General features: G+C 33.3%; 1 protein-coding gene and 1 pseudogene across 5 annotated transcripts in view; both read right to left on the bottom strand.

The window, feature by feature from the left end:
- Positions 1–1,767: 1,767 nt before the first annotated feature.
- The window catches only part of LOC145297490 (tyrosine-protein kinase fyna-like), a 504,206-nt gene continuing 478,942 nt past the window's right edge, over positions 1,768–27,031 (bottom strand). For 3 of the 5 annotated variants that reach the window (XM_080143376.1, XM_080143380.1, XM_080143378.1), the window contains 6 exons: positions 21,179–21,343; positions 17,024–17,188; positions 16,169–16,425; positions 7,354–7,507; positions 5,962–6,093; positions 1,768–2,168 (listed from right to left, as the gene is read on the bottom strand). In XM_080143376.1, coding sequence (XP_079999502.1) covers positions 1,990–2,168; positions 5,962–6,093; positions 7,354–7,507; positions 16,169–16,425; positions 17,024–17,188; positions 21,179–21,343 — 1,052 coding nt within the window. In that variant the 3' untranslated portion in view covers positions 1,768–1,989. The remainder of the gene's footprint in view (positions 2,169–5,961; positions 6,094–7,353; positions 7,508–16,168; positions 16,426–17,023; positions 17,189–21,178; positions 21,344–27,031) is intronic. The other 2 variants (XM_080143377.1, XM_080143379.1) reach the window with 1 other exon arrangement.
- LOC145297994 (U2 spliceosomal RNA) lies at positions 20,341–20,467 on the bottom strand (annotated as a pseudogene).

Here is a 27,031-nt window from a genome sequence, read left to right as displayed (position 1 = left end):
TATTATTTTTAAACGTTTTATATATGCGTGTTTGTATCTGTGTGTACATATATATTTATACACTCTCATATATAAATGTGTGTGTGTGCATATTTATAATTTTATAATCAAAAAGAATAAAATGATTGAAAGACGAGTGAAATTCTATTAGTAAAGGGTTTCTTCTGCACGTCATGCTATGCCTGGCTGTTTGATTCATTAAATATGGAAGAAGGGAGTGAAAATTGGGTTTTGTGTGTATGTCTGACAAATATATTAGAGGGAGGTTAAGGGGCAACAGTCTTTTATTGTTAGTCTGCCGAAGATCGTCTTTATTTTGTATATTTTAGCTATTTAGCTTTTCATTTAATCATTTTAAGACCTTGTTGAACACTTGATGAGACCATTAACCATTGAAACATAGATTAATCTGCGTAGAGTTTATATCATTACATAATTTCACTTATAATCGCTCTATGTAGGCATTGAGCACTTTTGAAGTAATTGTATTTTAGTTCAATACATTTGAACGTAATATATAACTGTTATTAAAATAGTTAGTGAATATGATAGACATACCATTGGTTTCCTTGCTATTCGTTAGTGTCCATTAGAAGGTTTTGGAATCACTAATCTATTTATAAGCATTGTAAAGTCCCTGATTTGAATAAACCCTAGGAATATCTTGCTGTTAGTCCAGTGATATCATTACTATATATAAATATATTAATATATGAAAAGAAAGGAAGAGCACACTGGGCAATACAACCAGGATGAAATGGATTTCTGATCTATCAACTAGAAAGAAAATATAACTATCTTAAATTTGAAATCTACTAGTATGTTTTAAACGAAAGGAATAAACCTTTTTATTTTTTACACATAAAAAACTTTCTAGCTATCTTTATACAATACTGTAAGATATCTTCCATATATATAGGGGAGGGGTTCAAATGTATAGAATTAAAAAAAACTTCTTTTTTTTTTCAAAAATGCTCAATATAAATGTAGAGCTGTTATATGTGAAATTATATAATTATCAGAAAAACCCTATGTGGATTAATCTATGTTTCAATAATGTTAATCATCTTGTTAGGGATTCAACAATGACTTAACATAATTACATTTTATTTTAATTTTTATTTCCTTTATTTTTTTTTATTTACTTTTTCTTTTTAAAGATTTCTTTAATTAAACTTTTGATTTAATTATTTAAAGTTATTATTGAACCCTTGATGAGACGATTGGCATCATTGAAATGTAGATTGATCCACATAGGGGTTTTCTAATGTTTATATAATTTGATACATGCACACATAAATCATATATATATATATATATATATATATATATATATATGATTTCTTACTATTTCACATATTTACATTATAAGAATATATTACATATATATTTTTTTTCAATATTTACTTGAACGGTGATCAACAGGTCAATAGAACTTAGTTTGGAATAAGAATATACTCATGATAAAGGAAGTCATTAGGGTACTTAACCTGACTTCCTTTAGGAATGAAACAAACATTCCTACCTAGTTTACTTGCCATAAGTATATTTGTTTACTATATATAAGTATTAAACCATTCCTCTTCCCTCGCTTTGTTCCGGTCTTTGATTTTTTTTTTTTTTTTTCGTCAGTGCCTAAAAATGACGCGATTCACATGCGTGTTAAATAAGTCCTATCTCCGTCTCCATATCCTCCTCAACTCGTAAGTCTGTAAATTCATTGTCGTCATCATCATCATCGTCATCATCATTGTCGTCCGCCTCTTCTTTTGCATCATTTACATCGTTATTCTCGTCGTCTTTAATTTGTTTGTTTTCTGGGTCATCCGCAGTTGACAGCAAAGGAGCGCTCGGTAGTTTTCTGGATGGCTGGGTCGTGTGCAGGGTGTGAGTACTGCTGTGTTCACCCCTGCGCCTGACCCGGCGGTGGTGAGGATTGTCCGAGGATCTCCAACAAAGCCACGGAAGGCAGGTGTGGTGTGGATCAGGTCAGGATGTATAGTGCCAATCGTGAAGGAAGCTGTTGAGGAAGTCGAAAGATGGTCGGCGCTGAGTATTTATATTCCAGCAGGTCAGGGCCACATTGTAGACCTCGGCAGGGCAACAATGCGGACAGGGCATGCGATAACCCGACTGCACATTTTCAAACGCTTCCTTGCTTCCCATTCCTGCAAGATAAAAAATAAAAACGTTTTATTTTGAGAGAAATCTAGTGAGCAGAGAGAGAGTAATTTTTAATTTTGTCTTTTTATAGACATTCACAAAAACAGTATGTGCCGATTTTCAATACTCATTTTCAAGGCTTTCTCCAGACAAAATTCAAGTTTTCAAAACAAAATTTGGGATTTGATTTACAATACACAGAGATTCGAAAAAGTAGTAAAAAAATTAAATGCACAACAAATAACTGTTACCAAAGGCAATAAGTTACTTTGTGATCTACTTGTATCATTTTTTTTTTTTTGAGGTGTTTTTTAAGTAGTTTTAAATGAGTTTTCTTTCATCTCAAATGGCTTTTAAATTTCCAACTGTCTTGTCCATTTTATTCAGCTTATCCAGCCTCATTTTAGGTTACCACATTTTTGGGGGAAGGAATTTTTCATTGGGGAGAGTCCCGTATACAGAAGGAAAGTTTTTCTTGTGTGTGTGTGTGTGGGGGGGGTCTCATTTTTATTTATAGTGACTGCCCCCCCCCGCCCTAAAAAAAAAAAAAATGGAAGCAAAATTAGATTTATTTCAATTTAATTTTTAATATTTCGACAAATTTTTACTGGACATAAAGGATACAATCTTCAAGGCCTTCTCAAGACATTTTCCATATTTTCAAGAATTATTCAAGGTAATAATAGAAATAAGGCCTTTTCAAGTCTGTGGGAACCCTGCAAAACTACAACACTAATATCGATGCATTCAGGAGTGGATGAAGTAAGTTCAAAGAACTTCTGTGATTACTAACTTTTGACCAAGAGAAGTATCTATCAGACGTGTGTACATAGTGTAATGAGGTATAGAAGTGAAATTTGGCAAGTGCAGGTTGAGGACATGCGTTGCATGTAGAGAAATGATATGAGCATGATACGATGGCTTCAAAAGAAGATCAAATCTGGACAGTTTAGGCAAATGCGATGCGGAAAAGTAAACTTCAATGATATGGACACACTGAAAGAATTTAGAGTTTTGGGATTTAGTAGATGTGAGATCTTCCAAAATCATATGATGTCTTGGAAATTTTTTAACCTTTAAAACTGTATAAAAATTTTTTTTTTTCATTAGTCCTTCATTGGAAAGTTATTTTCCCAGTCATTGGAAACCCTGGAAAACTACAACACTGATATTGATGCATTCTTGGAAAGTTGTTTTCCCAGTAATTTCCTGCAATCGCTGAATCAATTTGCTTTCACAAATTCACAATAGTCTTAATAGGATTATCAGTTGTTTACTATGAAACACTGTTATAGAGATTTAAAAACAAAACTGTATATTAAATCATGGCTCCCCAGCAGTCTTGATCATACATCACCTCTCTTAAGTACAAAACAAAAATGTTCCAGATATTGAATCTAGATTTTTGTTCTAGATTCGTTTTGCTTAGCTATTCAAGTTATGAAAAAATGTCTTCCTTATCTGTGTCATCCATCCTTGTTCTCAAAAAAGAAAGTATTTCTTAACTAGTTGGCAGCCCAGCGTTGCTTGGTCGTACAATACATTTAATAATATTTTAATTCATGCAGATTGCATATGAATTATTATAGAATCGATTCTCTATTGATTATTATATATTATGAAGACTAATTTGCAATTACAAATTTTTTAAAATAATAATGATAATGTCGTTCATTAAATTCCACCCGTGTTTGTTTACAATATCAAATCAGCTGATATTTGGCTTGACGATGAATGCCCTGGAAAAGTCACTTCTGATTAATGTTTAGTTTTAAAATATGCAAATGAAGAAATGATTTTATCATAAATTGAACTCATTAATAAGAAAAAATTAAAATAAAATGGTGAGGTACACGCGGGTTTGAAAAGAGGATCATTCGATCTATAGTTGAATGCTCTACCACTAAGCTAGATCTCCAGATTATAATAAATGTTTTTTTTTTGGGAAGAAATGAATTGCTAAGATTTTATTTCCCTTTGCTGGTGCAACGTAAAATATTCCCTGTAAAATTATTCTTTTTTATCTATAAGAGAGAAAAACTTTTTAAGAGCGGATTTTTTTTCGATACTTATCGGATAAATTTCTGTACAAAACATATCTAAGAACACTGCCAGACATATAAATTAGCTTTGTGTGAAATTTGAAAAAGATAGGCTCAGCTGTTTCAGAACCTACAAGAAAGGAACTCACACAGAAATTGACTTTTCTATAATAATAGAGGATTACGCATTTGCTACATTTATATGGTTCGGATGAATCAATTATATCACCCATCTTTGTTATTAATATTTCATTTATTTACATTTTTTTTTTACTCACATAATCGCTATGTTTATTAGTTTTTAAAAAGGTGGACCTGAACGATAATCCTCCTCCCCCTATAATTTTAATCGGTATTCTGCAATTAGTATTTTTTTTACAACCCAGCATAGTATAACCCGACCCCCAACCTCCCCATGTTAAGAACGGCTTTCAGAATAAACATCCCCACCCTCAAAAACTATACTACATATTAAAACATACAATAAAAATTATAGGAGCGGGGACGGTGATTCTCGTTCAGGTCTGCCTTTTAAAAATATATAAAAATTCGAAAAAGTAGAAATTTATATAGTTTTTAAATTATTTGATTGTCAAGGTTTTTATTATTTTGAAAAAAATTTCCATTTCAAGAATACTTATTTGATCCCCTCTCTCTCTATATATATATATATAGTTTGTTAACGGCGTCCATGAACTTGCTGATTTTAATCCTCAAATTTTTAATCGACTCTATATATTTTAACTATCTATATAAGAGCCAGGTACATCCAAGGATGGAATACTGTTGCCACATCTGGGCAGGAGCTGCTAGAAAGGACTTGCCCTGCCTTGATAGAGCTCAAAATAGACTTCGTAGTCTCGTAGGAGATGTCCTTTTCTCTTCCCTGCAACCTCTATCTCACAGAAGAGATGTTGCGAGTTTGTCTCTGATGTATCGTTATTTTCATGGAAAGTGTTCGACTGAGCTTCAATCCATGGTCCCTCCTCGCCAAACTTTCACAAGAAACACTCGTCTAGCTGTAAACACTATCAATAATTCCCCCCACTTTTTATCTGTGCCTAAACCTAAACGTAGATTCCATGAACAAAGCTTCTTTCTTAGAACTGCACGCCTGTGGAATGTCTTCCGTTTTTCTGCTTTCCGGCTGACTACAATATGGTTGTGTTCAAGTCTAACGTAAATAAGTTCTTGATGAGCCGTTCCATATAAGTTATCAAATTTACCAAATTTTCATTACTAATGATTACTATATTGTCCAATTTCTACTGTACACTCTTTAACCCTTATGCTTGAGTGGCCTCTTGGCCTTGATAATGTGGTGATGCCTATGTAAAAAAAACAAAACTTATCGCCGTTTACTGTATATTTTAGTTTTCACTTTTAATTCTCATCTTCGCTCCTTCACATTTTTACTTCAACACCTGATGATGATTTGCGGACGAATCGAAAACACTCATGACAGCAACAGCTATGGAACTTTTATTAATATTTTTGATTTTGATACAAAAAGATTATACGGAAAATCGAAAACTTGTAAAAAAGAATCATAAAGCCAAGTGTCTCTGTTGCATTTCATAATATTTGCTTGAAAATATAAAAATATATAAATATGATTATGATTTAGGACCATTTGTTTAATAGTTTGTTTCTTTTTGTTTTTTAACAAATTTATGATGTATTATCGAAATTTTAAGATGACGTAAGAAATTTGAAAGGGTTGGTCAAGTTGTATAAAAGTAGTTGACATACTTACCATCATAGGGTTCCTTGCCATATGAAAATATTTCCATTAAGACTATTCCAAATGACCAAACATCAGCCTTTGTACTGTATTTGTTATACAGTAATACTTCCGGAGCCATCCATTTTACAGCCATTTTCAAACCTGGACAAAACACAAAATGAAATGACTTTTATAAAAACAAGAAAGACAAGAAATTTCATTTTCAGTTAAGATTATATTGTCGGATATTCCGTTGTGATTTTATCTGAATGCACCAATGCCCTTGTAGTTGGATGAAGCGGATATATAATAATTAAAATATTAATTCATTCAATTATGTACTCAGCATCACATTACTCAGAGATTCATCCTGATTATGCTCATGTCACCCTGTAGCAAAATTAGATGCAAAATTTGTGTTGAAAATGGAAAGTATGAAGTTAAAAAAAAGTAAAAAAAAAGTTTTTAAAAAAAAAAAGTAAAAAAAAAAAAAAAGAATTTTGCGTAACATGGTTATCTTCAACTTTGTTCACCCATTTTTATTGACAAATTTTTTTCTGTACGACACTGTCTTCATTTTTTTGGTCAAATTATTTTTTTTTTTTTTAAATAAGGAAATGAACAAAAAAATTGGGTTATCAACTTTTTTATTTGTTTCCTTATTTTAAAAAATATAATTTTTTGGGGAAAAAAAAAAGCACCATTCATTTTGCAGTGTCATACAAAAAGTCTTTTGTCAACACAGGGTGAAGAAACTTGAAGGATAATTTAGACTGATGTGCACCAGAAGATACGTTATGGGAGGAAGTATGTGATCAAGAAGTGAGATTGAGTTTGCCTCTTGGGTGTTTGGCATCAATCAGAACGGATGTCTGTTTTCAAGGTCCTCCCCCCCACCTCTCTCGCCAAGTTTTGGCGTAGAAGATGCAGTTCATCTATTTGTCTAGGTGTACGTACTGTAAATCGCTGATCAGCATGCTTGTCGCAGAACTAACTTGCAAAATATGCCTTCCTACATCTGTTTTGGACTTAATTTGATTGAATAGTTTTTTTTGTTGTTTTTGTTTTTTTACGGCGGAAAAACACGTTTTATGACAAACACATTGAGGGTAACGATCTTTGAATTTTTTTGAACACGCCATGGGGAGATAACTCAGTTTAAAGTGCAGACACTCCCTCCCCATCTTTAATTCTAGCTTTTCTTCCTAAAAATCGAACCTTTTGCTCGATATCATAACAAATTGTTCTTTTGCTGTAAAAAGAAACAAAAAGAAAACCTACATGATGAGATTAAGTGAAATTTTTTTTTTTTTTTCGGAAAACTTCATTCCATAACGGATATGTACAATATAAACTTTTTTTAATATTTTCATTTTAAACTCTACATGTACCAAAATTTCTTTTACAAATTTTCTAACAAACCTTTTCTAAAATTATAGTCAGGATCATCAGCCACTTTGGTCATCCCAAAGCCAGCAATTTTCACTTTATTTTGGTCAGCAACGAGGATGTTTCGTGCGCCAAGATTTCTATGCACAAAATTCTCCTTTTCCATGTATGCCATTCCGTCTGCAATCTACAAGATAAAAAAACAAATTATTAAAAGAAAAAAAATTGACCGGCAAAAATTTATTAAAAAATTGCTTTCTCTCGAAAAAAATTGACAAATATTCAAATATTAACATTTTTACAATTGTTTATTTGCTGTATGGTATTCACCCTCTGCAGGTTGAACCAGCCTTCTCCACAGGAGGAAGTGTCAAGGGAATATTAAATTCACCAGTGATCTTTCAATCATCTGTCATTTTCAATAATCAAAAAACAAGTTTTATTGATTCACTTTTTTTTTTTTTAAATGTTTCCAGTCAAGTTATAGTCTGGATCAAAACATGGATCAAAGATTAAATTAAAATCTTGATCAAAAGTTCATATTGATGTTTTAGCTTTCAAACGGCCTGGATCACTTTTCTGATTGAATAAGACATTTCAAGTTCAGAGTTTATAGATTGAAGTTGATTTAAAAATAATTTTATTTCTTCACAACCACAACCCATGTTAGACACGCTTCTTTTTATGTTCGTCCACAATTCCATCTATATTTAAAAAAAAAAAAAGCAGTCAGAAAAATTTTTGATGTCTGTAACCATGACAAAACAAAAATATCATATTCCAAAAATCACATAAATTGATCAAGTAGTTCTATTTTCATAATGAAAATTTTTTTAAAATGATATAAAGTGATTAATGGGAAATTGTAGGCATTACGATCTAGTACAAATAAGAGTTGCATAAATAATTTCAAGTTGGTCTTCTATAATTGTAGCATTTGCCTAAAAAAAATTGAATATTTGCGACCTTGTCTAAAATGTCTTACTAGTGCTGAAATGTGGAGATGAAATCCAAAGTGTTTGTGAATTGTCAATTTTCTACAGCTGCTGCGTATCTGTTTTTGTTGCTATTTTCTGTATTAGTTGTAGATATTCTATCAAAACATAATGAAACACTTTTACACTTGATATCATCGTGGAAGTAAGAAAACTAAAAAAAAAAACTGTTTCGTCACTGATTACTAGAGCTATGACAACAGCATATTCTTTTCATTGTTTTAACTCTCGAGTATATATCTGACACAGTTAATCAACCGAGAACCACATCAGTCTATATAAAAGCATAAGATATAAACGGATACAACCTCAAGAGTCAAAACAATGAAAAGAATATGCTGTTGTCCTTGCCCTACTGATTACCTACACCTAATTTGTAAATTAATTTTTAAACAGTTCATAATAAATTAATGATTAATGCTATTCATTTGTAATTTTATTGTACCATTTTTCTATTGTCCAGTCAATATTATATTTTGATTAATACAGAGTTTGTATATATTATACTGGACTCAATATATAGTAATGATTAAAAAAAAAAAAATGACCTGTGTGCCACCACTGAGAATCGAAACTAAAAAGTTTAGCTTACAATTTATTTTTCCTTCAACGTTAATACCTGACCTATGGAGATACATTTGCTGCAAGGCTAAAATTTAAAACATGAACCAATAGCTACTACATTACACATGCATATTCGTAATGCTGTTGTTCAATCTTCACCTGGCAAATTTCATTTCTTTAATTTTCACTTTTGTACCGACTTTCCCCGGCTAAAACCCAAATATAATTTTGCATGGGTTCGAATACCCTATATATGAAGTTTCATGTCTGTAGACCAAAAACTAATAGGAATTTGGTAGACAAAATATTTTAAAACAAATATATATACGCATACATAAATATATATAGAAAGAGGTTTTTGTTTACTATAACCTTTTTACGTAAATATTACGCAAGCATAAATCATGTAGAATATCTGCATGAATATAATTACACGTAATAGTTAAGTAAAGATGATCATCCCATAAGAAAACTGAAAAAACTAATAGGGAATTAATTAAAATGAATGTTTAAAAGAATTTGCAAATTAGTTAGATCTTTTGCAGATGAATGCAGTTCCACGACTCCTATATAACAAAGTTGCAGTTGTCTTTTTTAAATGAATAGAAAAAGGGGTTTTAATGTGAATATCAAATTTATAGGAGTATAGATATGAGATAGATAATCAGAAATATAAAACCCCATATATATATATATATATATATGATAATTACTCATTAATGATCTTTAACTAGTCAAAAGCTTTAATTATAAAAACAGGTTACAATTTAAACATGCACATACAATTTTGAACAAAATTATAAAATAATAGAACAGCAGTAGAAATACTGAATAACAAATTAATAGAATTAAGATTAACAGAATAAGTGAATTCACAAGTACAAACGGAATGAGTACAGCCACTAGTAAAAGCAGACGAGTATCCAAGGCATCATATTAAAGGTTTCGATCATTTCACAAACTTATTTGAGAATCCAACCAAGTTGAAAATATTAATTTGATAAAATAGGATTTCTGATTTGGCAAGAAAAATAAAATAAAATAAACGTTGCATACGAATCAGCAAGAAATATTTTTGGATTTTATTAATCCAAGCAAAATGAAATCCAGATGTGCACGTGGCAAAGATTTAGAAAGGGATTTTTTGCCACAATTTAATTATTTCAGATTATAATAATGATCATGATGATAAGGACGATAATAATAACGATAGCAATGATAATGTGGAAGGTTATTGCCACCCAATTCCAGCAAATGTCCATGGTTGTTGGTACTGTGACGTCAACAGCAAGTGACTGTTCCGATAATGCAAATTCATTTGTAAAGGTTATCAATAGGTGAAGAGTACTGGAAATCTGAGGAGACTTGTCATCCAGGTTCTAGATACCACCACAATTTGTTATCAGTGAGTAATTTCTGATGATGACCTGTATAAGAACTCCTAGTGAGTACAAATAATTCTAATAAAATCGTAGGAGTCATAGGAATAATCCTGAATCACCTTGATAAAAGAATGGGAGAAATTGAAATAAGAGGAAAACTTGAAGTTACATGAAAACAGTTAAAATCTTAAAGAAAAATACCCTTGAATGCAGAAACCACCCCATATAAACTGTGAACACTCATTAGACACATAGAAATTGTAATAAAAAGAAAACAAATAAAACAGAAAACAACCATATAAGATCATGAGAACTGACATTGCAAAAATATTAACTGCCCCCCTCCTCCCAAATGGTGGCATCAGCCTTGGCTGGTGACACACCAACTAGTTATGAAAGGTCAAGGAGAATGGAAAGATCGAGAAGGGAGAGCACTAACCAGACCTCCACTGGAAGAGCGTAAAGAACATTGGGACCATGGAGAGACTTCTTACCTCCCAACTCCCAGGAAATATAAATGCCTGTTGCGACAATAAAGTCATTTGCAATGGTTAACAAAAGAGGTGGAGAACACTGGAAATCTGGAGAGACTTGTTGTCACTTGAATTCCAAGGAACACCACTGGTTGTTGCTGGTGAGTAATCACTGATGATCGCCTGTGTGAGAACTCCTAGTGAGTTGTTGTTGATGATGATGACACATATTATGTAATTCTTTATATATTTGTAGTTTGTAATTTTCTTTCAACTTTATTCAAAGCAAATGACTAGCAGAAAATTCTTTCAGTTTTTCTTTTTCATCAGTGAATAATAAAACGAACAATAAAAACTGAAAACTCTTTGCAGATTTACAAAAGCCTGCAAGTCATGCGGCCATTTCCAAAGATAGAAACACATGGAAGGAATTTCAAACAGTCGTCCTTTCTCTTTGAATGCGTCTTCTCAGCTCTGCAAGAAGTTTTGTCCGTCAGTCTGTGACAATTCAGTTTTTATGAATTTTTGGGATACATCTACGCATCTATATAAGAGGTTCTGTCTGTAAGTCCTTCATAAAATACCATTCTTGTCTATGTAAACATCTCGATTGGATGTACATATTTTAGAAATAAGAAATCTTGCTTTGTTTTCTATTCATAAAGAATCAACCGTCTCTTTCGATGTAAAGAGTAGAAAGTGGAACTTGGTTTACTTTCGGCACCTTCATAACTCGTTTCCCTTATTTAGTCCTTTAATCCTCACATTCTATGAGTGATGTGCCTGACAAATGAGAAAGAATTGATTTTTTTTAGCTCTTTACATCAAGTGACTCCATGCTTTGTCAGGAGTGATTTCCATGAAAAAATGTCTACACAAAATTCCCAAAATGGAATATTTGACACTTCTGCATTACACAGACGATGCCATTTTTTTTGGTGTGTTTCACTAAACTCTCGTCAGGTCAAAGAACAGGGGATTTTACTACAGTCATAATTTTACTTTAATTAAAAAAAAAATGTTTAAAGAAAGTGAAGCATGATCCCTTGGAGGACACAGTGAATGAGGCATTAAAAAAAAAAGCCCCAAAAGTCTCCAGGGGACATCAAATCCTGATGAAAATGAACAAATGGTGCAGTTTTAAGCCTCAGCATATATAAATTTGAGTTCTGCATCATGCAAAAAATGAAATGACTAAGTCTATCATTTACCCCCCCCCCACCTATTTAGCCCCAAAAGTCCCCAAGACCTTAACATTTAAATTTGAGTTCAGCACCATACAACACAGAGTTTTTCTGGAAAATCCGTTCTGTTATTTTTTTTACTCATATCATGTTTAATGTTTGTGCAAAATTTTAAAAAATTCCAAGGCGTAGTTATTGAGAAAAGTGCGGACGGATGAACAGACAAGGGTGAATTTACAAGTCCACCTTCCTTTTGTCGAGGACCCCCCCCCCAAAAAAAAAAATCCAATGTTGCTTTAATTCGAAAAATATTTCATTTAAATTATTAGATTGCTCAAAAAAATAAAATCCAATTTTACTTACATTCAAAAATGTTTCAGGGGGATAAAATCCAATGTTGATTTAATTCAAAAATTGTTTTATTAAAATTATATTTTCTTACACAAACTTTTCAATAAATGTTTTTTCAATTATATTTCGATAAATTTTATGCAATAAATGTTTTAGTTTTCAAATATTTTTGTTTTCGTAAAAAAATAAATGTTTTTACAATTATATATTCATACATTTTATGCAATAAATATTTTAGTTTTCAGATATTTTTGTGTTCGTAAAAAAATGTTATTCTTTTGCCTTGGTATTTGGCCAAGAAGAAATTGGAATTATCTACGCCTAACAATGGCACCATCCATGTAATGCAGAAGCGCTGAATATTTAGATAAAGAAAACAAAGTGATATATAATTCTAGTTCCTTTTAGTTCACAAGAGTTTATCTAATGAAAAACCTTACTGTGATTATGTCATTGGCAAAACTCTGATACGAGTATACATTTTGCTCATTAGGATTGAGCCAGCCCCAGCTCCAAAGTGTTTTAGGTGATCCACGAGGCGTAACTTTGTATCACATACTTCAGATTCACCATTCGCTGTAGCAAATATTTGCTCGACATGCAGGTTCAGAAAAGCATCTTGCAGCAGTTGCCAGTACACCATTATGTGGAGTACAGCCTTGTGCCTACCTGCCAGACTTATTAACAAGTAGACCTATATTTTTAGTACCATTCTTTATATATTGTATGAAGTATGTATGGAGTATTGTTGCCACATCTGGGCTGATGCACTTTCCACTAGCCTCTCCCTCTTGAACAGGGTCAAAAAAAGAGTTTTCAATCCAAGTTCCAACCTCTGTCCCATCACCAAAAAGTTGCATCTCTGTGCCTGTTTTGCAAATATTTTAATGAAACGTGCTCTGATGAACTCGTACTTGTGCCTCCTCAATGTACACATTCCTAACAAATCTGCTTAGCAACAGAATCACACCCCTTCACTGTTGAGGTCCCTAAATGGTCAGAAAGCTTTCTATACTAATAGTTTCTTCCCTCAAACAGACTTTATATTCCCTTCCTGCTACCTGCTTTCCTGTACTGATATGCAGAAATTTAAATGTAACGTAAACCAATATCTTGTTAATCTTTCCTATGCATGATCCCAAATAGTAGCCCCTTACGTCCAAGTAGCAATATACCTTGTTGGGGGTGAACACAAGTAAAAAAAATTACTGTTGTCATATTTGGGCTAGTGAATCTCTGCATAATTTGAGGGTTGTTATGGTCCAGGAACATATCTGTAATTTGATTGGTTCCCATCTTTTCTTTTTCTTGGCAACTTCTCTCACAAACATGATGTTAGACTTCTATAAATTCTTTTATGACAGATAATCTTCAGAATTGTTTGATCTATTCTCTGTTTTTGTTCCAGCTCGTTTGACTCCTTGGTCGAGTAGTTTACTTTCAACAGCTTCATAACTCTCACTTATTTTGTTCTTTAGTTCTCACATGCCATGAACGATGTTTCTGATAAAGGGGAAAGAATTGCTGTTTTTTGGGGTCAGAATCTATTTCATTTTACACTTGGCAAGGTTTTGACATTTTCAAGCATGTTTTTCTTAAGTTTACAGGCATAATACTAAATAGATTTTAACCTAATATGATTACTCATTAATATTCAAGAAAAAGAACATAAAACCATTTTTAATGCCTGTACCAATTTTTTTTTTTCACCTTCTGTTTTGACTTATTTTTAACGCTTACCATTTTTATTTTTATGTCCATAACATTTTAATTTCATGCAAATGACGAGTGAAAAAATTCCTTCAGTCTGTTTTTTTTTTTGGTAAATAACTAAATCAAAACCAGATTTACGAAAGGGTGTGTCCGCTGCGGACATTTTGCAAAAACATCAAAAGAATTTCAAAAATATGTTTTCCATTTTGTTTTTTCGTTTTTTTTCTTACACATAAAAAATTGGCTTTCCAGAATAGGGAACAATATATGAAGGATGTTCCAAAAGTAATGCCTCCTGTTTTTTTATTCGGCCTGAATGAATCACAGGGATTGCAAATTGAATTGTTATGATGACTGAACTTATGCATCCATGACCTGAAAGTTTCATCTTTCTGTTAGAGATATTGATAGTGTGGGACAAAGAAAGCAACCCATCATGTACGTGTGTTAGAAGCAGAGATGCGTTATTGAATTCTTCCGTGTAAAAAAAAAAAAAAAAAATGAACCGATCAACATTCACTGTTGCCTGTTAAACATTTACAAAGCTGATACAATTGACGTCAGTGTAGTTACAAAATGGGTTCATTGATTCCAGAATGGCGACAGATTGAGTGACAGTGCGCTCCAGACTTTTACGACCGAGGCATCAAAAGAGGTTGACAAAAATGCATTGAGAATGGTGTTGACTATGTAGAAAAATAAATTCTGGAGGACAAAATGTCACTCGTTTCAATGGCACCACTCCCAGTCTTCGTAGCTCCTTCTTTAACATTTTAGTTTTTGAATTATAAATAAGCTTTACTTTTGGCATGACTCTTGTAATTTGCCATGACATCATGGTAGATTGTTTGTCTTTTTTGAAAGATTTGGTTTTGGTTGTTTTTAATGACATATCAACACTTTTTGGGGTTTTTTAAGGCCGAATCCAGTAATTTTAGAAAAAAGCTTTTATGCTTCAAGTTTTTGATATCTTCAAAAGGAATTTGATTTGATGGCTTTGTTTAAGGACATATCAACCCTTTTCAGGTTATTTAATGTCGAATCCAATAATTGATAAGGTAAGAACCGATGTAAGACCTTAATATGTAATTTTTGTTCTATCCTTATATTAATAACTGTGATGAGTTTTGCAGTATATTAGTTTTTAACTTCAAAAATTAAAGCAATAAATGTAAGATCCATACAAAAAAAAACGAAAATGTTTAATTTCCAGTTCCATAATCTACATTAGTCATGTGGGTCTTTTTTGAGTTTTAATACATTTTTTGTCAATTAGAATTTCTTATAGATGGTAGCTGGCGTGTGCCTTTTTTGTGTCACCCTCTCTATTCCCTATCCTTCTTTCCTCTGTCGCTTTTTTAACCTTGGTTTTTTATGTTCTCTCTTATGTTTTTTTTTATTCCAGAATAGTTAACAAAGCCTGTTTCTTCTCAAGAATGAGTTTCTACATTATATTATTAACATTCTCTGCCTTTTTCCCTCTTTTAAAAATGCTTAGATTTTTCTCCCAATTTAAGATTTGGTCCGTTATTTGACTGATTTACTTTACTGGAAAAAGAAACACAAAATACAGATCATCATGATAATAGTAAATTTGTAGATTAACAATTATATAAATCAATCCCCCCCTCCCCCCCCCCAAAATAATTCTACCTGTTTTAAATGAAAAAAAAACAAAAAAAAAAACAATTTTAAAATTTTGAGCAGGTCCCAAATCAGTTTTGTATATAAATTTAACAAAATGATCATCATTTCCAGTCTATTCTAACTTTCTGGGAATATTCTCTAAAATTTTTTAATGCGCAGTTTTATTGTTCAAAAATCAATAGTTAAACAAATTACTGCCAGAAAATTGCATTTTCACATTTTTGCAATTGATGTGTCCAGACTGTTCACCCCAAGGGATATGGATTCGATGTCAGAGGCCGATTGAATGATGACCAAAATCTAAAAAATTGGAAAAAAACAAAAAAACGTTGAGGTCAAAAACAAGCCAAAAATAAATGTTAGATGGAATAGATTCTGACCTATGAAACAGCAATTCTTTCCCCTTTGTCAGAATTTTATTTGAAGTATTGTGAATTGTTTTTTGGTCACGACTTTTTGCACTACACTGTACATATGTAAAAAAAACAAAAAAAACTGGAGGTGGGGAAATTTATTATAGAATCATTAAGTCGACTTACTTGAGCGGCAAGCCAAAGAAGACTGTTCACCCCAAGTTGTTTACCCTTTCCTTCACGGAGATACTGTGAGAGTCGGCCATTGGGCATGAATTCAGTTATCAAATAAACAGGTTCATCACTGCAGACAGCCATCAGTTTAATAATATTTCCATGTTGAATAGTCTTTAGAATCTGAGCCTCGTCTAAAAATGCCGACGTTGTCACGCAGTCTTTCTTTTGCATTTTCACGGCCGTCTCAACTTGGTTGTTCCATTTTGCTGTGAAGACAGAAGAAAATCAAGGTTACATTTTATGTTGTTTCTTAGAGCATGGCGGGTAGCTACAACCAAATTTATTATGAAAAAAAATTGCAAAATGTTCTTGTCTTGAATTCATCCTATATTAAAAACAAAAAGTGAAAACATCCTGTATGGCGAGCTCTCCACCGGCAGCAGACCAACTGGTAGATCACTCCTCAGATTTAAAGATGTGTACAAAAGGGACTAAAAATCCAGGAACATCAACCCTGTTGACCCTGAATCCTCAGCTGCAGGCCGTGACTCTTGGAGTGTCAAAGTCAAGAAGTGTGTCCGACTGAGCGAGGAGAGAAGAAATGAGCAGTGGGAGAAGGAGTGCAGCATCAGCAGCAGCAGAGCTTGACGGAGAGTACCCCTGCGGAATCTGCTCCTCCCACATTGATCTGCTCAGTCACAGCAGCAGTTGCCACCATTCGACATAGCAATCTTCAGGCGTGATTCTTCATCATCTATCGAGTGAGAAGGATGCCAACATACATACATATATATAGTCCTTAGGTTTATTTAGATAAAAATTCAAATAAAGTTAAATGAAAAAAAAAAAAGAAAAGGTATTTACCATAATAAACTTCCGCAAACTGCCCACTACCAATTTTCTTGACTAATTGCAAAGTGTCCTTGGTGGTCACAAAATCATCGGGTTTGCCTCTGTCCATTGCCCAGAGTAAAGATCTTGGTTTGTTACATACTTGGGTCAGTTTGCAGCAAAGGCCATCTGAAACTACTGAGAAAAAAGCAAGAGAAAACGCTTCATAATAAAGTACCCAGGAAAACCTGACAAAAAAAAAAAAAAAAACACAAAAATATACCCCCCCCCCAAAAAAAACACAAAAATATACCAAAAAAAAAAAAAACACACAAAAATATACCCCCCCAAAAAAAACACAAAAATATACCCCCCCCCCCCAAAAAAAAAACACAAAAATATACCCTCCCCCAAAAAAAACAAAAATATACCCCCCCCCAAAAAAAAACACAAAAATATACCCCCCCCAAAAAAAACAAAAATATACCCCCCCCCAAAAAAAACAAAAATATACCCCCCCCCCCAAAAAAAAACACAAAAATATACCCCCCCCCAAAAAAAACACAAAAATATACCCCCCCCCCCAAAAAAAAAAGAAAAAGTTGGAAGGATAGAAAGGAAGTGCATAATAAAAGCATTTCATGTTTTTTTTTTCTTATTCAATTTTAACCCCAAACAAAGCACAGTGCCACTTTGAAGCAGGGGGCTACTATCAGGGACTTAATTAGCGGGGTCATTATGAAGGGAGATGAGTAGAAAGATGTTTCTTAACATTACACTTGAACTTCTGCATATCAGTGCAGTTGGGAAAGCAGAATCCCGGAAGGGAGTTCCAAAGACCCGCAGTTCTGGGGAAGAAACTATTGGAGTAAAAGGCTTTCTTGCACCTAGGGATCTCTACTGTAAAGGGATGAGACTTAGTAGCTTGTCGGGTTTGTCGGGGGTAGTTACGTCGGGGAGGTACAAGTGTTTGCAGTTCGTCAGAGCATTCACCATTAAAGTATTTGTAGAACAGGCAGAGGGATGCAACATCTCGTCGATGGGACAGAGGTTGAAGCCTAGATGACAGTTCAGAACCTATCAGGTTGGCGACTCTCTTTTTTGAACCCTGTCCAGGAGCGAGAGACAAGAAGCAGATGCACCAACCCAGATGTGACAACAGTACTCCATACATGGGCGAATGGTTGCCTTATAGAGGTATAGGATACTGTCAGGCGTAAGTAGTTTTCTAGCACGGTAGAGGGAGCCAACCTTCCTTGCAGCAGCCTTGGCAATGCTCTCAATGTATCTATGTATGTGTGCTAGAACATAGTTTTATACAGTTTAGAACAATGCTAAAATAAAACTTAAACAGTGAATGTTTTTTTTTTCTTACAAAGGGGTTACCACATATCAAAGCATGGAGGCCACTCGAGGATAAGGGTTAATGTGTGTATTGTAGCCTTGAACTTACCTGGCACAGGATTTTTATCATGGACTCCGAAAATCAACAGAGATTAGACCATTTCTGCAATGCTCCATTTCCTGTTGATTTTGTTGTTGGAGTAAAGTTCTGTGCAGTTCTAGGAGGTCCATCCTCCCAGGCTTTACCCTCTCTCTTTGAGAAGGGGTTAGGTTCTGGCTAATCATGAGGCCTCCTCATCGGGGAATGCTGACGGGGCTGTTTAGAAACCTTTTGCAGGTCAGTATCCCTCCCCCAGGGCACTGACTTCTCAATCACACTTTCTGACTCTGCAGAGGGAGAGAACTAAATACCTTAATGTGTGTATCGTAGTCATTGGGACAGTTGTATAATAATCGATTGTGGTGGTAATTTGGTATAATTAGATTGTTTACGTTGAACTTGATATTGTAGTCAGCTGGAAAGCAGACTAGTGGAACAGAGTTCCACAAATGGACAGTTCTAGGAAAGAAGCTTTGTTCATGGCATCCACGTTTAGGTTTAGGCACTGACAGGAAGTGGGAGAATTTAATGATAATAATTTTGGTTAGACGAGTATTTTCTGTGCAAAATTGGTGGTGGGGGGGAACCATAGATTGGAGCTCAGTCAAACGCTTACCATGTAAATAATGATAGAGGAGAAACAGGCTTGCAACACCTATTCTAGTTATAATAATTTAGTGTTTGTTTACATTGGTGATGTTTTAAAGCTAACACATTTCAGGTGAAAACATTATTACGTATGTACTGCTATGTGTTACGTCAAAATTAGTAGAAATTCCAAAAATTACAATAAATGATCCCGTAAATGTGTTACATGTATTTTTAACGAAAAAAAAAAAAAAAATCACCCACAAATATGTTCTGAGATTTTCTTCTTGAAAAACGACTGACCCTTAATGAAAGTTGAGGGTTATCTCCCTTGTTTGTCATACTGAATTGGTTGCATAACTCTCGCACATGAAAACATACCATAAAATTTGATAAATTTTTTTTTTTTTTTTTTTTTGTAATTATTTTTCTACTTGATCATTTTTCATAATTTTTGGAATTTATACTAATTTCGATATGACATGCATGTCCATAATAATATTTTCACCTGGAATGCGTTGGTTTAAAATATCACTAATCTACATAAACAGTTTCTTTTTGTTTGAATTTGTCATCTCTTTGTTCTTAAGAATTGACAAGAAAACAATGTTATATGGCATATCAACTCCGTTTTGATTATTTAATGCGGAATCCGATCATTTTGTTAAAAGAATTTGTTTCTTATTATTTCAAACCATCAATAAATTTACGTATTTCAAATGTTAATTAAAACTGGTTATGTCACCAAAATTCACTTTTGGAAAAATTCATTAAAAAAAAAAAAAAAAAAAAAAAACCCTTTCTACATTAATTAATTTTTTTATTACTTTATCTTTGACAATCCAATGATCTCATTTTTTTTAACAAATATGGAAGGTGATATTATACGTACGAACATGAAACGATTTAGCGTATTATATAAATTAAAAGACGAGATGCCTCCAAAAAACAAAATTATTTTTCGTACGATTTGGAATCTTTGGATTACTGTTCTCATTTTGAGTGCTATTTGTATATTTTGGTTGATGTAACCCTCAGCCTTCTTCACCATTAGTCGCATGCTCTCGTGTAATGAATGAATGCATGAATGTAGGATTGACATGAAATTCTTAAAGATAAACAAAAATGACCAAAAAATGGGCTGAAATGACTTAAATAAATAAAAAGTAAGTGACTTAGAATGACTTTAATGAACTTAAGGATTAATTGAATGACCTTAAGAATGACTTAAATGCTTAAAAAATAACTGGAATCCTTCAAAAACAACTTGAATGATCTGGAGAATGACTTGAATGGCTTTGAGACTGACTGGTTGTAAAGTGGGTGATTATTTTATATTAAATTAATACAGAAAAGTGATCCCTCACTTTATATAACAATAATTACAGCATGTAGTAAAAACAGATACTACACTTTGATCTTGGCCAAAAGGCCAAGAAAAGGGTATTTATTTGCTTCCCTCACCGAGCAAATTAGGCACAAGGCCGGTTTTTAATGTAAAGAGGAAATGGGGGACAAACTCCCTGGGGAGTAGGGGAGCTGGATAGTGACAATTGGTATGAAGGGTTGCCCCTACATTATGTGGGGCTGCCCCCACATATGGTCTTTGCTTGCAGTATCTGCCGGAACAGATTCTACACTTTGATCTTGGCCAAAAGGCTACGGAAAGGGTATTTATTTGCTCCCCCACTGATCAAATTAGGCACAAGGCCGATTTTTAATGCGAGGAGTGAAGGGGAAATGGGGACCAGTATCTGCTGGAAAAGATACTACACTTTGATCTTGGCGAAAAGGCCAAGAAAAGCTTAAAAAGCTAAGAACAACATCTATTAACAACAGACCTTTGATCTTAACCAAAAAGGCCAAGCACAAAAGTGTTACCGACCGACCGACCGACCGACGGAGTGACTTATAGAGTCGCTTGCATACGACTAAAAATTATATAGCTAAATATTCAGAGTTTTTAAAAGAATTGGAATCACCAAATTAGAACAAAATCGGTAATTATATTGAAATTGTCCCATCACTAACCAAAATTAATAAATTTTATTTTTAATACCCAATGTTATTTTACTTTAATTTATAAGAGCATTTTTGTTGCTTTGTTTTATTTTAATATTTGTCATTTAAAAAGAAAAAAAAAATAATGATCTTACTTGAATAATGATTGACGAGTTCCTCAAGCGAACGGAAGGTCCGCTTTGGTGTGATGTAGTAAACATCTTTTTCCCCATCACTTGCTTTTTTGGTCAGAATCTTATAATGCTTCACCAGGTAACCCCGCAGCTCATCACAATCACGAACTGACAAGGTATACGTGTCTGCAATGAAAAGGGAAAATTAATACAAACATGCTTAACAAAAGAAAAATAATAATAATAATAATAATAATAATAATAATAATATCAATAATAATAATAATAACCTTTATTCTGTCTTAAACTTTTGTAAATGAGACACAGAAATGTAGCCTATATGTATACCAGGATCATCCCAAAAGTAAATATAAAATGCTAAAGAACTACGAAGATGCAAGTGGTACCCTTAAAATGAGCAACCTTGTGTGTTCCAGAATTCATTTTTCTACATAGTTGACACCATTATCCATGCACTTTTCCCAAGAATTCAATGACATATCTCTGCTTCTGACACATGTTCAGGACAGAGATTGCTTTCTTAGACTCTCACATAGTCAGTATCTTCCACCTTCAGGTCATGAATGCATAAGTTCAGGCATCATAATAATGCAATGTTAAATCCCCTCTGATCCATTCGGACGGAATAAAAAATAGGAGGCATTACTTTGAGAACGTTTCTCATACATGAGTCTCAATACAGATAAAATGCATGTTATGTTCAATAGATCTAAAAAGCTTGTGTCAAGCGCAAACGTAATATCTGAAATGATCTCATTTCAAAGAACTAGATTTATTTTGAAAGAGGTATGACCCTTTTTAATAAGACATCATATAGTGTTGGACTCAGGCATGAACTCTAATAAACTGATTTTAAAATAAAAACCCAAATGCTTTTATTCGATCCCTAGTTGAACCTTGATAATAGCTCAAAACTTAAGCAAAACATTGATAGAAACACATCAAATGAATACCACCATTTGTGCAAAAAAATGTAATGTTCTACCAGAATTTTGTTTAATTTTCGATTTTTGAGTGATTATCAAAACTTGACTATGATCCGAATGAGATTACCCTTTTGTTTTTCATTCGAACTAGATAGATTACCTTTAATTTAACAAATAAAAACATTTTAAAAAACAAATTAAAACACACAAAAAAATTATTCAGGTAGGTAGAAGAATAACTTATCTTGCCTTTGATAACAATTTTTGGATTTAGTTTTTTTTTTTTTTTTTTTTTTAATTTTATTTATTTTGCATACTATTTTTGCTTTATTGGCTATTCTAGATATGTCCAAAGATTTTAAAACAGCAATTTTAGTTGGGTTAATGTCCGGTCACAACAGATTTCCTTGATCGTCAGGTTTACGCTCCTAAAAGTATTGGAATTCTTGGTCTCTGTGTGTGAGAGGGGGTAGTTTTGGTGGGTAGCAGGTGTCTCGGCACGTGGGTGGGGATAGAAGATGGTCCTGAATATTTGTGAAGAGAACTAGCCTTCCATGTGTGGAGGAGGGGGTGAAGTGGGGGGAATAAAAGGTCACCTTTCAATTCAGGTAATGGTGAAAGAGAAACAATTAGCAATTGTGTTAGTGTCTCATGCTTTGCCAAAAAAACAGGAAGACCCTTCTTTCTACCGACCCCCTTCCCCACCAGGTTCGACTGCCACTAGATTCCTCCCCAACCACACAGCCCTTATAAAGTTATGCGACACTTGAAACATGTGAACCCTAATTCCGTTGGGATCTTTTGATGTGAGCTTCCTCATCTCACCCCACCGACCCATCCCAGCCAACTTCCTTTCTGACTTGTCAACATTTTGGTGAGAAATCCCCATTCCCTTCTGGTGGTGAAATCAATTATTTGGAAAAGAAAAAAAAAAATCATTTTTTTTTCTTTTCCGAAGGAAAATAGAAAAGAACAACCATTTATTTAAAAAAATAGAACGTAGAAAAGGAAAAATAAAAATAAAAAAAGGGGGAAACTGTGAGAAGAAGAAAAAATGAGAAAAGAGGAGAAAAGAAAATGGGGAGGAAGAAAAGGAAGAGGAAGAAAAACGGGTTGAAAAAAAGGAAGAAAAAGGGTTAAAAGGAGGGGCTAAAAAGAAAAAAAGCGGAAGAAAAAGGGGGAATAACTGGACAAGAAACAAGGGAGGTAACAAAGGAAAAAAAAGGGCGTAGAAACGGGATGAGAAAAAAAGAGATAACGAAAGTCACAAGTCGACTCCCTAAGTAAATCCCGTAAAGTCCGCGGTCACATACGGGTGGGGTGGGGATTGATGGGAAAGAAACGAAGACAAAGGTTAGTGACCCATACTATTGAAGATTCTTTTTCTAGTCTTTAGGATTCCAACACCCTGACTTAATAATTAAAAAAAAATAATAATAATAATAAAAAAAGCGTAGGGGTGTTAAGGCCAATTCAGGCCAAATTGCAAAGGTCCATCTTTAATCTGACAAGGCACAAGAAGCAAAAGGGAAAGTCATTAGTTGAGATTTAAGAAATAAACACTTAATGTTTGTTGAGGATTGGGATTTCCGGGGTCTGAAATGGAGCCTACTCTCCCCCTCCTCTTTATCTGTCCCACTTCTCCACTTCTACATATTCCCTCAATATCTCTCTCGATCTCTCTACTGCACACCCCCTCTTGCGTTCGTTTTCACAATAATGCCATCGCCCTCCCCGTTTCGCGTCATTCCACCACCCCCTCTCAGAATGAGGATTTATATTTTGTGCATAAGTATCAAATATTAGTGAGGAAACATGAGTGTGTGCCCATTAATGAGTTGACATACGCTGCTTTTAATTAAACAAGCTATATATATATATATATATATATATATATATATATATATATATGACAAAAGTCTACATTCCAAAGTTCATGATGTTGATCATCTTACAATTTATTCCTTTAATTCTGTTAACATTCACAATTCGTGTCAACAGAATTAAAGGAATATATTCTAAGATGGTCAACATCATGAAATTTGGAAGATAGACTTTTGTCATATGCTCTGGAATTACATTGAGCTTCTTAAATTAAGGATTTATGGATATAAAAAGTGAAATATAATTGAAAAAAATCATATTTCTACACACACACACACATATATATATATATATATATATATATATATATATATATATGCTGCCTAGTCTTAAAATATGCTTAAATTTTTTTTTTTTTTTTTTTTACACAGTGATCACCACTTATCAAGGCTCGGAAGCCACTCAGGGATAAGGGTTATTGCCAGTACATTACGTTAGTGTGGAGATTTGATGAAGTGTTTAATTAGGGGGGCGGTTCATTAGGAATTTGTTAACGTTGGACTTGAAGACATCCAAGTTGTAGTCCGGTGGGAAGCAGGCAGACGGAACAGAGTTCCACAGGCGTGCAGTTCTAAGAAAGAAGCTTTGTTCATGGAATCCGCGTTTTGATTTAGGCACAGATATAGAGTGGGGGAAATTTTTCACAGTGGATTCAGCTAGACGGGTGTTTTTCGTGAAAGATTGGCGAGGGGGGACCAGAGATTGGAGTTCAGAGGAGCACCTGCCATGGAAATAATGATAAAACAAGGATAGGCTCGCAACGTCTCTTCTGTGGGAGAGAGGTAATGATATTTTGATTAATGCACCCGACTAGCTGAAACCACCGTCAATAATTTTCCCCACTCCTTATCGGTGCCTAAATCAAAACGTAGATTCCATGAACAAAGCTTCTTTCTTAGAACTGCACACCTGTGGAATGCTGTTCCGCTTGCCTGTTTCCCTCCTGACTTCAACCTGGATGTCTTCAAGTCCAACACAAACAAATTCCTGATGAACCGCCCCCCCTAAATAATGACACCTTACCAATTCTCCAATACTATTGCTACACTATCCCTTTGATTACTGTACACACAATAACCCTTATCCTTGAGTGGCCATTGGGCCTTGATAAGTGGTGAACTCCATAAAAAAAAATGCAGATTTTGTATTCATTATTATATTATATTGGACTTATTATATAGTAATGATTTTAAAAGTTTTTTTGTTTTTTTTTAAATGACTTATATGCCACTACCAAGAATCGAAACCAAAACGTTTAGCTTACGACTTACTTTTTCCTTTAACGTTAATGCCTGAGCTATGAAGACATGTTTGCTGCAAGGCAAATTAAAACATGAACGAATAGCTATTACGTTACACATGCATATTCGTGATGCCATCGTTTGACCTTCATCTGGCAAATTTTATTGTTTTAATTTTCACACTTTTGCACAGATTTTCCCGGCTAAAACCCAAATATAAAGTTTCACATGGGTTTGAATACCCTGTATATGAGGTTTCATGTCTGTAGACCAAAAAACAGACAGGAATTGGGTATGCAAAATTTTTAAAGTAGTAGTTAATTAAAGATGATCACCCCATAACAAAATCATAAAAAATAATAGGGAATTTAAGTGATTATTAAAAAAATATGCAAATTAGATCTTTTGCTAGTGAATGCAATTCCACAATCCATATATAAAAGATGTATTTTCTTTTTAAATAAATAGAAAAAAAGGTTTTTAATATGAATATCAATACACACAAAAACAAATTTATAGGAGTGTATATATATATATATATATATATATATATATACTCCAAATTTATATATTGCAATTATGAGGGAAAGCCACGCTTGATATCTATTAAATTAAAAAAAAAAAAAAAAATTATGGGAGGCCAGCCAACCGGTTTCTCAAATAAACCTACCTATGATAAAAGGGTAGAATTATTTATTTCAGATATCTAGTGCCTCACCGATTATTTTTTTGTGTTCGTTAGAACACTATTTTAAACGTATATAATTTCTTGGGTACATCTCGGTTTTAGAAATAAATCTCTCGATCTAGCTCTAGAAGAGTGAGGGCGAAACCGGTCAGCTGGCCTCCCATTTTTTTTTTTTTTTAGATTTAATCATGAATATCAAAACATTCCTTTCCATCATAATTGCAATATATAAATTTTGTACCCCACAAAAAATGATATATATGTTAATGATGGGATGATTCCAATATTTTTGCAGATTCCGATACAATTACCGATTTCGATTCTTTATAAATCTCTAAATATTTAACTACAGAGTTGTTATTTTTTCTCAATTACAGTAACACACGTTAAATGTGCAGATTTTTTCTCAAACGTAAAAATACATTTGTGAAGGATTATCTGTCGATTTCCATTTTACTGATAGTTTAAAATCAATGAATATTTATTATTTTAACATAAATGCCAGCAGTGAAAGGTTTTGCTTTAAACAAAATCAAATAAAATTGAAAGAATCGTTTTTAGCATCGGAAAATAGATTCAGATTATTCTGATTCAGATACCCCTAAAAGTTCTGATTCCAATGAATCGTCCCAACACCAACATATATATATATATATATATAATAGCAGGTGGGAGACGTAAAATATGCTTAAGTATGATATTTTAATTTGTCCAGATTTCGTATATATCATAGAGTTGTAATTTCAAAAGTAAAAAAAAAAGTACTTGAGTGCCATCAGCTAGAATCGAAACCGAAATTGTAGCATTCAAAGCTGGTGACGTTACCACTATACCAACATGACACACATACTAATTAAAAATAAACTAAGATGAATGTACAAAATGTATAACAATTTTTTTTCAATTTTTACACATTTTTGACCCCTTAAAAACTATCTTAACCAGCTTAAGACCCATAAAAAGAACGATCCCTAAAAAAGTCCAATCATTTGAGGCCCATAGCAGTCCTCTGCGACTTTTAGTTTCGGAAGAGATAGAGTTTGAAAATATGCAGACAGACATAGTGTGTTTATAAATTATATTATAGAAATTAGAAAGTCAAATAATGATGTGT

The sequence above is a fragment of the Euprymna scolopes genome, chromosome 18 (genome assembly GCF_053919585.1).
Source record: "Euprymna scolopes isolate OS-2025 chromosome 18, ASM5391958v1, whole genome shotgun sequence".
Lineage (NCBI taxonomy): Eukaryota > Metazoa > Mollusca > Cephalopoda > Sepiida > Sepiolidae > Euprymna > Euprymna scolopes.
Note: the sequence above shows the minus strand (reverse complement) of the source record. Positions and strands in the feature narration are given on the sequence as shown.